Source organism: Apus apus, chromosome 9 (assembly GCF_020740795.1).
Source record: "Apus apus isolate bApuApu2 chromosome 9, bApuApu2.pri.cur, whole genome shotgun sequence".
NCBI lineage: Eukaryota > Metazoa > Chordata > Aves > Apodiformes > Apodidae > Apus > Apus apus.
In genome coordinates this window covers 11,643,851-11,659,970 of record NC_067290.1, presented here as the reverse complement: position 1 = coordinate 11,659,970, position 16,120 = coordinate 11,643,851, and the positions used below count along the sequence as shown (strand labels likewise).

Below are 16,120 nucleotides of genomic sequence, written 5' to 3'. Positions count from 1 at the left end.
AAATTTGAGAGAATGCAAGAAAGAAGAGAGAGCAAACCACCTGTGTAAACCAAACCATGATCCCTGCCTAGGTAAGGCAACAGGAGTGTAAAACAAAGAGATTGGAAAACCAGAGAGAAAAAGCAAGTTGAAAATAATCATAATATATGCAGTTAAATATCTATTGGTGATTTAAGTATTTTATTCAGTGTAAGATTTGTGTTCAGTTTTGTCTGAATTAAAGTTCAATGCCTTAATATTGTTTAATTCTCTTTGTGTTCAGTTTTCTCTGAATTAAAGTTCAATGCCTTAATATTGTTTAATTCTGCTGTGTACATGGGATTAGTTTCCAGCTTGTGACAATGGTTGATGAGTAGTGATGCTTCTTACTAGGTCTCTATGGACTAGAGGTTTGGACCAAAACCCACAATCTTGCACCTAGAAGCTGATTGTCATCAAATGCACAGTTGAAATTGGTCTGCTGCTTAATATGATTCTACAGTTCAGAATCATTTGACCTTCTGTGGCAATCTTTTAGTAAGAATAGTAATTAAATGGAGTGTTCTTGCCCAGAGGAGAGCCTTCTGGGTCAGGAATGAGACATAATAACAAGTTAATATATGGGAGGTTTCTACAGCTGCTGTTTTAAAGATAATTAAAATACATCAATCTCAAATGGTATTCTTTGCCGTTCAACACCCGCTTTAGAAAGCTGTAGAAAAATATGAGGTGAGAAATTTACAAACTCTATTAAAGATCCTAGTTTTACTGTCCTTTCAGTTTCTGTAGCTTTGGAGCTCTCACTCCATTTTCTGGCAACATTGGCTTACAAAAAAAAAAAAGTCTATGGCACATCTGTTGGAGCTACATACTGAGTGGTAATAGCAAGTATAGTTTCAAAGAATGTTTTTCATCTTGGAGTAAGATTTGTTTTGCATTCAGTGGATCTGACAACATCTACAGTTTCAGTCTTTGTAGATAGGATATAACAATTCAGAACTAATCTAATGCTTCTGCCTGAGAATATTTCCTTTCTCCATAGTTAACAGTTCATGTGAAGGCATAATATGGTTGATATATCTTACAGGTCAGGCATTTAAAATATTCATGTCTCTCTCAAATATCTTACAAAGCTTTCAAAATTATCTGGAACTGAAGGGTTCTCTTTCTGTCATATGTTTTTTGCCAGATAGGTACTTAAAACATCTGATGCACATTCCTTCTCAGATGAAAATGGTCTCTTGATTCAGTCACAACACTTGGATATTGAAAGATGTTTTTGTCATTTGGCTTATACCCAGTTAAGCAGAGCATATGTGGACTATGTAAATATTGTTACAGGATCTTCTGGGACTGTCCAATAATAACTTTGAATTTATTCAGTCTACCTTGACTAAAATGTTCTCTTCATATGGATTCAAAGGAATTGTTAGTGTTCTAACAGTGTGTTGTACCATAAAATACCAATATAGGTGTATCAGTGTGTGTGTGTGTGTATATATATACAGATCATATACTTACTAAAGCTCATAGTTTGTATTGTGTTATTTTCTTTGAGGTATTCACAGAGTGAGACACACTATACTTTCTCATATACTTTAAATTATAGAAATTTCAGTCATATGCATTAGTGTTACACAGGGGGGTTCAGTGAACTGATCACACGAAGCTTTTAGGAGCAGAGCTATAACCAGAATTGTTTGCCATCAAAGCTGATTTTGGGGACTTCTCTCAGTATTCTGAATGGAGTATTAAACAATATTCATAATACCTATGAATGTATCTTTAAGATACCTTTAAGAAGAACTTTAATGTATCAGTGGCATTATTTTAAACTAAAATACCTTCCTATCACCTTATATGGTTATTTTCTTATGAAGTTACTATGACTAATATGCCATTTTATTAAGTAATGAGCACTTAATAAAGTCTGATCATTCATCTTCAGTGCTAGCTCTATACTTTACAGGTTTTATTTTTATTATCTCAAGTAATGCCAAGCAATTAGCATTTTATGACACCTAACATATTTTCTAGCAAAACTGCAGATACCAGGTAAACTCTAGGTATAAAATGTACTGAGAGAAATATCATTAAAATCATTGCTTGCAGCAGTATCACAGAGGCAGCCTGTTACTTGTGATAATCTGTGATACCAATCTGTGGAGATTTTTTTTTTGGTAGGTTTAATGCCATTAGTTTGCTGCCTATGCCTATTATCATGAGCTTACGGCTGATTATTTTAGATAAGGCTGGTTCCTTTTATTAGGAACACCTAATAGTCTAGTTTGATTATTTATAGATTAAAGCAGACCATTAAATAGAAATGTCTCAGATGTATTCAGTGTCATTGTAGACTATATTCAAGCATCATTTTCAGGAAGATAAACTGTGACAGTGATTTATGCTGTATTTTGAGGGTATAAATCACACTGTGCCCTTTCATGTGTGTTTAGAGAATAAAGATTTTCTCTAACGCCCTTCACAGCCATCAACAAAGCAGAAGTACCATTATTTTGTTTCATGCTATGTACTTTAGAGTCTTAGAATAGGGTTATGCATACTGTTTGATTCAAACTAATTATCAACACTACGCAACCAGTGTGTATACCTTTAAAATTATATAAATAATGATTGAGTTCTATGTACATTTTATACTTGTAAGACTGGGAAAAGTTTTGTGGATGAAGTCTGATCTCTAGGCATGATAATAATGCAAAACACCACGTAAGCCTAGAAACAGGATCTGGCCAATAAGAAAATGGGCAGTGAAGGAACATAGTATCACATCTGACGGTAAGGAGGGAAACTGTCAAAGACGTTTTGCAACTTCTGGGAAAAAAACAAAACAAAACAAACACCCTATGGCAACTTAATATAAAGTTGGTATGTTCTACAAATAATTTCTTTTGTCTTGCTGTGAGTGGGAAAAATGTACTAATTGAAAAAAACCCACAACTATAATAAATTTAATTCTTTGATTATTTTTTTAATTGCAAATGAATTAATTAGAGGTCTGCATAAACTTTCACATCATGACATTTCTGTCTGTAATGAACTTTCTGTATAATTAAAGCATGAATGTGAGATCCAATTAGTTATTGAAAAAATGTTCTGAGCATATTTTGTTGTGTACAGCTTCTTAAGGATGATAACAGTTTCTCAAAAGAAGCTGGGATAATGACGGTTCTATTAAGTATACTGATAAAGACGTAGAAGGATCTGATGTGGAATTACAATTTTAGTGTTACATATGAAGTTCATTATTTTCTTCCTTTGCACAGGTAATGACAGCCCCATGTTTGCAGCTACAAACAGTGGATTTCCAGTCCTAACTTAATGTATTTGTTTTATCTTTAAAATCCAGAAAATGCCAAACAAGTTATTTAATTAGAAAATAAGTTAATCTTCTACTTTTGTGTAAAATATTGTTAATTTCATAGAAGAATTTAGATGAGAAGGGACCTCTGAAGATCAATTTAACGTGCTGCTCAGAGCAGGTGAAGTTAGATCATGCTGCTCACAAACATCAGATTTTGAACATCTCCCAGGATGTGGATTCCACAGCATCTCTGAGCAATATTTTCTAATATTTTATCACTCTCATGATAAAAATGTTTGTATTTTTATCAAATCAGAATTGTTGAGGACGTTCCTCAGTCCACCTTCAATAAGAGTCTGTCTTGTCCAGTCTATCAATGTCTGTCCTGTATGGGAAATCCAAAACTGAGCTTAGTACTCCAGATGAGGTTTTACACTGGAATAGAGGGGAATAGTCACCTTGTATTCTTCTTACTAAAATGGCTTAGTATGCACTTGGCTTCTTTTTCCTGGAAAAATCATTAGGGAATGGGAAAATGATGGGCAGAATTTTAAGGAAAGCAGTGACTTTCTTGTCTGGTGTTTCAGATCTTTAGCTACACAGTATTTGTTAATTGCCTATTCCTCCACACCATAGCAATTTTCTGAATTTGTAAGCACAGAACAGATTTGTCTGAATCGTGCAATTCTGCCTTGTACACCAATGGTTTTAGTTTATTCTCACTTACACTTTAACCTTGTAATGATAACTTCAGTTAAATGTCAGATATTTTTAATATCCAAAGAGATCAGCTGTTCTGTTACATAAACAAAAGCACATTTTGTCACAAAGATATTGGTGGTGGTGATTTTTTTTAACCTACTGTGCTGTTTATTGTAATACTTCTTTTAAAGGATCTGTCCATATGAATTACACTTCTGTATCTGACACCACTGTATACGTTTTATAAGTATTAATTTATTTGATCTTTTTCATCGTACTTTCAGGTTCGTATTTTTACATATCTGATAGGAAGAGAAGCTGCTTTTGCTGATAACCTGAAGTGGATGGCCTGTGCTAACAAAGGTTAGTTAACCTTCAACTGGGCAAGCCTTGTTTTTAAAATCCTGTTACTGAGCCTTCCTGCATTTCTGACCCTTCTACCGATACGGTGTCACTGACAAGTAATCAGAGAGAATAGGCTGTTTTTTTTCCAGGAAGGAAAATATTTATCTCGCAGCACACAATTTCAAAATAAAAACTAATAAAAGGCCAAAATTAAAAAATATTTTTTCTTAAAATTGGTATGACTATTTTAAACTATATTATCTTAACTTTTTTTTTCAGATATCTTTAATTTCAAAGCATTTGTTCTATTATAGCTGTTATTACTCAGAGTTAGATTCCCAAGAACACTGGGAAGTACGAGTCCTGTTGAGTTAGGCCAAGCATGTGAAACACCAGAGATTCTGTCCCTTGAGCAAATGGCAGTGTAACTGAAAAAACAGTTTTATATTCTTGAAGGAATGAGCATTAAAAAATGTAAGATACCGAGATGGTACACTAAAAGGATGGACTAGTATAAGTAAGGCTGATTCAGAAAAAAACAAAAACTCTAATCTTCAGATTTTCTTTTTCCTTTCCTCTTCAGGGGAAAAAAAAAAAAAGGTCTTTTTTTCCTTTGTGCCATATTACATTATGATGAATTGCATCAGGTGCTATCCATTTACTCATTATTCCTTTAACTACTGTTATGTCCAGCTGATGGAAATTACTCAGTTTAAAGTCTTGTCTTAATCAGCTAATATTACACCATAATTTAGTTTAAATAATAGTATAAGAATCCTTTGAAGCATCTTTTTGAAGACAATTTAATCAACAAAATCTTTTAGCTTTTTAGCCCAGCTCTACAGATTCATAAAGATCTAAGTACAGCAACTGAGAAATTAGTACCAGGCAATAGAGACTGCCTTAGTACATCATCTGGTCCACGTCTTCCTTATTCCCAGAGGGAGAAAAGTGGTCACCTATGTCATTCTTCCGGACTTCTTTGTTCTTTTCAGAACCATGTTGCTTTGTGTCAGAATCTTACTCATATGAATCAATTAAACAGCTTACTGACTGTTCTAGATTTTTTTTTTCCTCTCAGTTTAATAGTTACAGTACCTGCTGTCTGCTAGCTTACAATGCAAAAATCTTGTACCTCTAATCAGTAATTAAATACTTTTTTATATCTTTGAAAATCACAATTGGAAACAGCACAGGTCATTATGTCAGACTTAGATCTTTTTCGTACAGTTTTCAGCTACAGCTTGTCCGTTTTCTTTTAGTGGATTACAGCACAACAGATGAGGGGTGTAGTAAAGCTGATCTTAAAGGCTGGCTGAATGGCTAGACTTCAGTTTTCTGCTTGCACGGGTGGGCTAAAGTATGCTGTTGTCACTGAGGGTCAATGACCCTAAAATCAATTTTCCTTGCAGTGATTTTCCCCTTGGAAGCACAACATAGATGAAGGCTGTTTGCAGGGTTTCCAGCTGACTGGACTGTGGACAGCAGTCCTTTCCTTCAAAATGTGTCACAGGGGAAAATCATACCACCTTGCAAAACTTCTGCATCTTCTAGATTCTGATGGTGAAACCTTGAAAAACCTCTAGCAGGTTTTCCTCTTACATTTTTATACATAAGTAGGGCATATTTAGGGGGAGTTTGCCTAATGAAGCAAAACACCAAACCATTGAAATACATTTAAACATCCAAGAACCCTAAAGTCCCTCTGGAGCAGTTTGTGAAATTTGCAGTCATTTACTTTTCTGTATTGTAAGCAAGTGCACCTAAAGGAAAAGAATAAAGATTTTACTAAAATTCTGAAATCAACAGAGGTAAAAGTTTCCTAGTGCTTAGTGTGCATGTGCTAGATTTAAAGCAAGCAGGCACTACCTTTCTCTCAGCAGTCACTTCAGATAAAGGTGGGATTTAATCTATTACTTACTAACAAAACAGCCAGGATGAAACATTTTTTTTTCAGTAAAATTGTCTATTCCATTAGTAGTTTGACAGCCTCTGTTTTAAGTTTTTAAAAAAAATTTATTATGGATCTTCACTGTGTTTTGCATATTGTAAAATGGACAAAGGAGAGGATTCATGAGTACAAAGGAGCAGAGGCTGAGAAAGCAATGTAGAGAAAACTGCTTTGTCTCTCAAAGGTCTGATAGCAGCTCCCTCTGCCAGCAGAGGACAGATCAGCCCTGAGGCAAATTGTGCCCCCAGCTGCAGCAGTTTATAGACTATTGTAATAGCAGAGGAGAGCTGGATGCAGGAAGCCCCAGCCACTTCCTTTTCCATTATTAGCATGACCCCAGCACCTCCTGCACTGTGGGCTCTTGTGGGGAGTGGCAGGCAGCCAGTTACAGATACTGTTCACCTGCTTGAGAGGCCTCAGGTGGGGGGGGGGGAAGCGGGGTCTTCTCCATGGGAGTTTTACAGCTGCAGTGAAACAATGAATTCCCTCCTTAGTCCTTACCCAAGGAGGATTTTTAAATTTGGATATTTTTATTAGTTGTGAGAATATTGTATCTATTTTGCATGGTGTCCAGAAAACGAGAAGTACAACACTCCATGTGAAGGTCCATTAGAGGTATTTTGAAGTTATGAGTCTAATGGTGGACATTTTAGAGAAAAAACAAGCCATCCAAAACCATTGCAAGGACTGTGTAATGTGGAAAGGCAGCCCAATTGAAGAGTGTAAGCGTCTGTCTTTAACCACATTATTATACATCACTCACACTTGTCATTACCAGATCTTACCTATTTCCTTCATGAATTTTTTCCTGCTGGGGAGGGAAAAAAGGTAGCACTGACTCTAAGGTGGTATAATTCACACAGCAGGGAGCTGAGAAGCAGGTGTTAGAATGCAAAAATGTAAGCACGTGTTTGCTGCTGTTGCTTACATGGCCTCAGCAGCTGTGCTCCAGAGCTACAGAGCATGTCTTAATCTACTGATTAAACCTTGGTATAAGAAGATCCCTAGATAAGAGAGAAAACTGGGAAGCTAATTCTTGTGAGGTTTGGCATTTGTTGCACATGGCTACAAACACATCAATCATCAATAATTCTAATTATACAGTGAAAATGAACTAGAAGAATTACCTAATGCTATCTTAGCTATAATATAGTAACTTTTGGTAGAGTTTTTCCATTAGAAGAAGATTAAACAATAAATATTAGAACAAGCTTTAAAAACATGGGAAATATAATTCACATAGCTTTTGCAATTCCTTCCACTTTGCTGTAAAGAAAGCTAAAGCTTCAGAAAAACAACTTTTTGTAGAAACAAAGTAACTAGATGAACCATAATTTCACAGAAGATAAATAATTGTTCATATTACAGGAGTTATGGAAACTGCAAAATTGTAGATTTTTCTAATGTGAGCTACAAAAGCATAAACCATAGGAGGCTAAACAGACAAAATCAAGAAAGGAGCTCTTCTCAGATATTACAAATGAAACACACCCCTAGAGAGAATCTATATGGTTGTGTCTTGTGACACCATCTTCTAAGTCTTGTCTTCTACATATCTCATATCTGTAGCAGCAGTTTTTACTCAATAACTCAATTATATGAAGCAACCTGATTTAAAGTAATAAAGTCTTTAACACAGGCCATCTTTCAACTTTTCATCTGTTGTAGTCTGATACATGAATAAAACTGTGAAACATAGATACAATTAAAAATATAGGATTTTTTCATACTAATCCCTCTTTCTTCCACTTGCTAACCTGGACTTCTTCAGCTGTCATACTCACTGGGCAAGGAGCAGTGCATGGCTGGCCTGCAACTACACACATGCCAGGATACATGTGCTGATTTACCAACTGGCTCCTTTCAAATAGCATGTTTAATGTAACTTTCAGTCTTGAGGTAGTCACAAAGTTTCACTTTTCTTTAAGACCTTTATATCTTTGCTAAATTTATATAAAATTAATTCAGATTTACTCTCTCTCTTAGTCTTGGGAAATTAGGCTAAAAACTGTTTTCTCTGTTGTGCAGTTTAGAGATATGGTTTGCAAGTACTACATGAAGTAAATTCTTTGTAGCATGCTGCTTGGAGAGTTGTGTGTAAGCTGTGATATGTCAGCATGCATTCTCAGAAATACTACAAAGAGAAAAACCTAACATAAAACATAATTATATGAAGAATAGTTAGAAGTAAGTGCTCAAGCAGGTGTCTCTGCTCATGTTGGCTGTATCTGGTTCAGATGGACCTCTTCTAAATGAAGAAAAAGAAAGGAAAGAAAAAAAATAGTCAGCATTATCAGTGTCACGTAACATGTATAAATCTGTATGGCACAACACTGAAGTGTTTCAGATTGGGTTCTGTTTTGAGGTGTTTTTTTTCTTTTTGTTTGAGTAATCTAGCTAAATTTTTTTCACTTGAAGCACTGACATCAAATCATACCAGGAGGCATGCTCATCTTACAGCAAGGTGTTCTTTCTCTCAAAGGTAATTTATAGGCTGTGATTAAAGAATTTTGCAGGCATAGGCATCCAGGAGTTTCTTAACAGTACAGTGTATTTTTATTTTACCATTACATAGAATTCCACTTCTCAAGTACAGATTTCCTAATTAAACTTACGTCAATCATTTTACAACTAAAAGCTTTCAGAACCTTGGACAAAAAATAGCCCTGTTTTGAAGCAAGGGTTAAACTGTGGTAGTGCATGTGGTAGTCAATGTCCTCACACAATACTGGACTTAACAGAAAAACAAAAGTATCAAATAAATAAAAATCCATTAGCAGAATATTGAATATTTGAACAATATGAATACTATGAGTATTAATATTATACTAGGAATATCTGAGATCATAGTATAATGGAATAAGTTTGGCTAAAAAACAACCCACTGCCTCTGCTTTTCCTGAAGTTGAAAATACGCATTAAGCTACTATTATGATGTGTTCCATGTTCTAGATCTCTGCCACAAAGTCTTACACTGTGTCTTAATTCATACACAGATGAAAAGTATGTAGAAACATCAATTTTGTTTGCATGAATTTTTGACAAGTGTATTGAATCAAAGTTCTAACCTTTGGACTACACAACACCCTTGCAGTCTTGCCAACCAGCAATAAACACAGCTCAAAAGTTCTTTACAGCTGCTGTGTTTTCTGCTGAAGCTTAATAATCCAGCTTCATAGAAGCTGTGATCTTGTCAAAAGACTAAAGCTGTAGCAACTCCCCTTTCATAAACATTCCACATTAGTCTTTTCTCATTAAAGAAAGGGAAAGTATATGCAATGCATTTAAATCAAGGCTGATGAAATGTAGCCTTGAAATTTGTCAGTCCTTCGTCACCCTTGCATGATGTGGGCTCCAGATGCCAAGTTTGTGATGTATGAAGAGACTTGACATCTAAGCACTGAAAAGGAAGTAGTGACAGCTCAAATAGCTGTGGCCTCTTCTGTTCTCAATGCTGTCAGGTTGTAGGAGAGGTTTTGAAGGATTAACAAAGCTGTGGTCACTATGCCAAGCAAGTCTAGCTGCAATCCGAGCTTTCTGTGACATGCCATTTGTAAATAACATATTGTTATTATCTCATGTTTAGTCACATTCTGTAAGGATGAGCTTTTTGGACCATATGCAACTACTGTTCTGTTACTGTAGTTCTAATCTTTAGTGTTTCTTGAAATTGGACAAGCTGGATGAGCCATTATTAGACAAAGCTAATATCGGTTCTAACTTTAAAGTATGCAGGATTAAAAAAAAACAAACAACAAACAGCAACAAGAACAACAAACAGAAAAAAAACCCCAAACCAACCAACCAATCAAAAAACCTAAACCGACCAAACAGAACAAACACCCCCAAACTTCTTTATCATTAAACAGAAACAGTTTTCTGGAAATAGAATTCAGGACAGGCAGTGCAGTGGTTTATATCAATATTGGGATCCCAGTACTTCAAGATTGGCCAAAGGTTTCACAAACTTCTGGTTTTAGCAGTTATTACTGTTTGAGGCTGCTTCTTACACAACATTCCTTTGTCTTTTTTTGTTTGTTTCTTTGTTTTTTCCTTTTCCATTTCTTCTTCAGGAATAAACAAACAAAACAAGCGTGACAGACATAAACCACATCATACTCTTCATTGCAATCTTCCTTAGTTTGTTCTGTCTGGTTTATAACTTGGAACTGCGTGTTTTCACAGGGTTTTTCACTCAGATTTCTACCTTAGCTGATGTTCAAGAGAACGTCATGGAGTATCTCCATGTTCTGAGCCGACCAAAGGTTATTGACCAAGAGCATGATGTAGTATGGACGGAGGCATATATTGACAGCACTGTAAGTATGCATGATAAAACATTTAATATTGACTTACTGAATATAATGAGGAATTAGGAGCAAAACTTTTGTGGTACCACCATTGTTTCTACATAGTTGTGCATCTTATTTCTGTTGCTGGAATGTGCCAATTCAGTGTAAGAATCAGGACTTGATATCTGTATGTTACAAATAAATAGTTCAAGATTGATCAACTTTAGCAGATATTTATACATTGTAAGTTACACAGAAAATAATGAAGGAAACAGGAGTAACAGCAAACTTTTAACATTTATGACCTCTGAATATACATTAATTTTATTAATAAAAAATGGACACTGAACAGAAATTTATTAGATTGAGTAACCATTTTTAAAATATGTTTTAAAACATACCAATTAATAGTTCAGTATAAAAGCAAAGACTGACAAGAATCAATATTTTTAGTATATAAAGATGGCTTAACACAGAGGACAACTGTGTTGTCTTGGTGAAGAATAATCAGAAGATTTTGCCTTTTAAAGTTGGTGGAACATGTGATATGCTAACAAAACTGTCATAGATGTCCAATTTGAATTTGACATCCTTGTGAATCAGAGTTGAAGCAGAACTGCCTGTTATGCACTGAGTGAGCATTCATGGTACTTCTGTATCATTTGTGGTAAATTATCAGATTTGTAGATAAAGAGTATTCATTTTAATGGGTTGCTGTAAAATAGCCTTTAATGTTTTTTTTATTATGCTCCTTTTCATCCACTTAAAATATTTTGGTTTGTATATTATCTGTAGAGCAAGAGTTTGTATCAAATATCTGACATTTAGTGCAACTGATGTCAAGAATTCAATATCATGAATAGGAGATCACAGACGACTAGTGGTAAAATGTTTCTTTTTGTCTTAATTTTTTACTTCCATGGAGAGGGGGCAAGAATCTCACCAGCTTCACTTTGATATTTAGGGTTTGTTTGCTTGTTTTGTTTTGTTTTGCATCTGTGATGCTTCTAGAAGTTTTAAATCAAAATATTCTAGGAAAAATGTTTTTGCTTCATTTTCACATTTGCTTAGGTCTTCAGTTGTGGCCCTGGTGGCAGAGTAATGTAAAATAAATACTAAAACTGCAGTTATGAAGCAGAAACAAAAAGTTGCTTGGAAATACTACTTTGGAGGGAAGATACCTCTTTTTTTAAAGAACATGTTAACCTAGTCTCTCCTATGTTTGTTCTCTTTCTTTTATTGAAAAATAGAGTGAGACAAGCAGAAACTACCTGTTGCAACAGCCCTTTCAGGGAATCTCATGAAATGGGGAGATGACTAGGAAAACCTCATTCTTGGTCACTTCTTTCTTTGTGTGCTTGAAGGACTGATGTGTGTATGTGTTGAAGGGAGTTTCTGTGTGTGACAAAAAGAACATCAGGAAAACATCCATGAAAGCAGTGTTTTAGTGCAACTCTCCTCCTTGTCTTTTGCATATGAATCTAGATGAAAGGTTTTGCGAACAAAATCTTTCTCCTTTTTCAACACCAAGTTCTGCCCTTTACCTACCAACAAAGTACAAAATGCTATTTCAGAATTGTACATTTCACTTTCGTCTGTTAATCTTTATTTCTTCAATCATGGCAGAGAGAAAAATATTCAGAAAAGTTAGTCTAACTTTCAGTGATCTCCTGTAGGCTATGGAAAGGCTAAGGAAAGTGAACAACTTAATGTTGTGTGAAATACTAATTGAATACAGCAGGGGTGAGTAAATGCAAGTGAATTTAAGAACACTAGAGGGAGTGTAGAGAAGGAATCTTGAGAAAACAGGAAAACAAAAAACAATGGAGCTGTTACATTCTTGAGTAAAGGAACTGTTTAAATCCAAGCAAAAAGCCGGTTTACTGCAATCAAAATAAAATACTTCCAGGTTTTTTCCTCTCATATTTTCTCCCACTTTTATCTAAGGCTAATTGATGTCACTGCACACACTTTTCTATATAGGTGTATGAATATAGACACACGTATATGGGCACACACATATACATATTCACAGATAATTTTATGTGTCTAAAAGCTCCACTCAGGACCCCAATGATTGGGATACTGAAAGAAAATATTTAAAAACAGAATAACGTTATCTGCTTAGTAGCAAACTTTCTCCTCCCTCTTCCATCCTCCTCCCCTCAAAAAACTTGTAGTCGAAGGAAATTAGGGCAGTCATATACGAAACTCTGGAAATAACAGTGAAGGGAACCTTGTAACAAACCAGATGTGCTTCTGCCTCAGCTAAAGCTGTCTGAGTGCTATTTGCAAAGACAGATTCCATGTCCATGTCTATTGTCTTGGCATTGGAAGTGCCATCTAAACCATCCTCTCCATCCCATAACTTAGTGATTTTCAGACTGTGTCCCTGCTCCTCCATGGTTGCTGCTTGAACCTTGACAGGTTGGAAATAACAGTGTATATCCAGACAGCTTAAACGTTCTTATCATCCAGCTGTGTCAGAACAGCCTTGGCTTGATTCTCAGGGCTATATATACATGGTTGTAATCAGTGTCACTGTGCTCTAACAGCATGGAGCATACTTCCCCATTCCCTTCTCACCAAATAGCTCTAAATGGCCAGCTGTGCTGTTTCTGAGCAAGTAACATTAGGCTGGAACATACTAGCATCCAGACAGAAAGAAGCTGGACAGGAATAGTTTTAGGATACAAAACATTTTCCCTGTTGCCCCAGCCTATTCTGATTCAGTATTTGTGCAGGACAAAGTCATCTGTGAAAGCCAAAAGTTAACTAATTTCAGTTGTTTGATACCATTTAGGAGTATTCCCAGAAGAATTTTGCTACTAAAACAAGGCATCTAATTCCTGCATCTGTTCACCTTTCCTGTAAGAGGATGTCTGCGAAATGTTCATACAGCTTCTCTTCAGCCTAACTTTGACACTGAGATGCTTCACTTACTATTAGAGGAAAGAACAGCATTTATAGAGCTGGAAATCCCTGGCAAGGTATCACACACATAAAATGTAACATGGAGGAACCAGTATGCATGTCAGGTCTGTCTTGCCTTTGACATTGTCAGGATCACACCTCTGATAGCTGAAGGGATTATAAAGAAACTGAGACGAGGCCTCTCTGGGTGGCTGCTTGCTTCTCAGGCAGCTGAACTGGCTTTCTTTTTTCTGCCCCTAGACTTTTTCTCTCCTCAGTGTTTCCTGCCTTTTTGAAGAGGTAACCAGCCAGCTCCAAGGGTCAGTTTTAGTTACAGTCCATCAGAAAATTCTTTGTGTTTCTTCCCTTAAACCCATGGTCTGATATTGTAAATATTATTATCAGTGACTCAAAGCCTCATTTCCTTCAAAAATAAGATCTTTAAACATAGGAGTGATGTTATCTTAAGAGGTGTCACTGACTCCCAGAGAAGCTTAATAGATTTCTGAAACAATTTGAACTTAGGTCTGTGGAGAACTGGGCTGATTGTACATGATTTAGTCATTCACTAGAGAAACAGACTCTACAGGCCTGTCTTAGGCTAATTCTAAATTCAATTTCACAATAGTTGGAGTTCTAGTCATGTAACAGACTAGTAGCTTAAGTACTGTCAATACCTTTAGACTAAAATGTTGGGATTGAAATATGTGATATAGGCCAGCCAGTGTCTAATCTTCTGATTCAGAGTCTTCTGATCCCAAATTCCACACCTAGGCTCTGTCTCTTTTCCATTTGTATTTCCCTAGTCAGCAGTTTGATACCCACTAGCAGTGAGTAAGCTGTATTGAATATGTGTAATTGCATGTGAAAAGGTGTTTGGGCTGTCAAGAATAAGGGGACAGGCAGATGATTCCTGATTGTGGAGCTAGTAGGAGAAGAGATTGTCTTTCTATATGTTTATGTTCAGCTGTATAGCCTAGAGGTGCTGCAGGTCTAGCTGGGACAGTTGAAGATAGAACATGTATACACTGGGCCCTAGACAGCGAGGTCTGAACAGCACTTCAGCAGACCAGTCTCAACATAAAATAAAAAAACCAACCAAACAAAAAAACCCACAACAGGTGCTTGAAAACAGAGTTGAATTTCTAACTGAAAGCTTCCAAAGGTACTCCTTCCTGACCAAAAGATAATTCTAAAAGTGTGGAAATATTTCAGGAAGTGTATGCTTTTAAAGTGGCCAATGACTTCTTTTAAGCATGCATCTATTGCGAGTCAACACAAGTGAATACATTTTGGGAAAAAGGAAAATTTCCCGGACATCAGAATATTCAAGTTGAAGTAATGCATAGAGGTAGTCTCTTTGGATTATGGGTAATCATCTGTGAAGCACAGAAGCCCTTAACTCATTCTATGGTAACATCTGGAATGTGGAGAAACATTACTTTTCCCTGCAGGAAATAAAGAAAAGAAGACTGGTATGGCCACTGTGTTCCCACTGTTTTAATGCTTGCAATTGAGAATTTGTTTATTGGGGTGTATAATTTGACCTACTTGGACATTTGTTGACTCTTCCTGGTGGAATTTATTTCTCATAAGTGTACCTGAATATGTTCTCTGGATCTAATGCACTGTTGAGTTCATCTCCTTCAAACTATTAGTTTTAAACTGTGAGCAGATTCATCCGTTACCATGTTGGCTCTCTTCAGTTTCCAAATGGAGGATTCCTTTGCATAAAAGGAGGAAATTATTATTTTGTTTAATATTTTGAGATGACTGTCTTGTGCTTCAGAATTTAAGAGTTCATTTTAATAAAAAACATTCAGAGTCATTACAGGTCATCATCATATGAATGGTGAGTGGTTTTAGTCTATTTTCTTCACTGCTAAAGTACTATATGTTGATTTTTGTTATCCCTACTTTCTCATAAACACACATTAAATTATGGATTTTAGTTAAATTCTACAATTGCTGTCAAAAGCTATAATGAAATAATTATATCCCTCTTTTCCTTCTTTATCTGAAACAGAGATTTTTTTGGAAATATTTTCTGACTAAGAGGCTAATAACTGTGCTAGTAGGGCAACTTGTCTGACAAACTTATTTCCCCTTTTGGGGGCAGTAAACTGAGGTAGCTCCACTGAGCTAAGGCTTAGACTAAGTATTTCTGAAATGCTTATGATGGATGGTACAATTATATTATTGCATATATGATCAAACAATTTCAATGTATTCATCTTCATCCTTGAAAAGAAAAAATCAAGTCCTGTTTAGGTGTACTTTTTACTCTGGTTTAGGTTCTTTGCAGAAATTCAGTAGCAAGTATAGGAAGCTCATACTTCTCAGCTGCCACATCAGAATCCAAATGTTTGAAGTATGGAAATTTAGATTCTGGGATACAGTTATTTGTCAAAGGATGAATTCTGAGCCTGTTCCAGGGAAGGAAGGGAATCTGTATACTTGAAGTCCTGTGTATAATGTACAGAGATGTAACAGAAAGTCCTACAGACTGCAAGCTCTTAGGCTTGCATTTTTCCATCCAGGAGTTTCTGCCGAGGTGTAAAAGTGCTTTTAGTTACTCCTTCCATTCACACAGTTTTCTTTGTGTTCAATTCACAG

The 16,120-nt window shown here is 35.8% G+C and overlaps 1 protein-coding gene across 5 annotated transcripts in view; it reads left to right on the top strand.

Moving 5' to 3' along the window:
• CACNA2D3 (calcium voltage-gated channel auxiliary subunit alpha2delta 3) overlaps window positions 1–16,120 on the top strand; it is a 373,089-nt gene that overhangs the window by 231,923 nt on the left and 125,046 nt on the right. For all 5 annotated transcript variants that reach the window (XM_051627834.1, XM_051627837.1, XM_051627833.1 and 2 more), the window contains exons 12-13: window positions 4,288–4,366; window positions 10,485–10,618. In XM_051627834.1, the coding sequence (XP_051483794.1) occupies window positions 4,288–4,366; window positions 10,485–10,618 (213 nt within the window). The remainder of the gene's footprint in view (window positions 1–4,287; window positions 4,367–10,484; window positions 10,619–16,120) is intronic.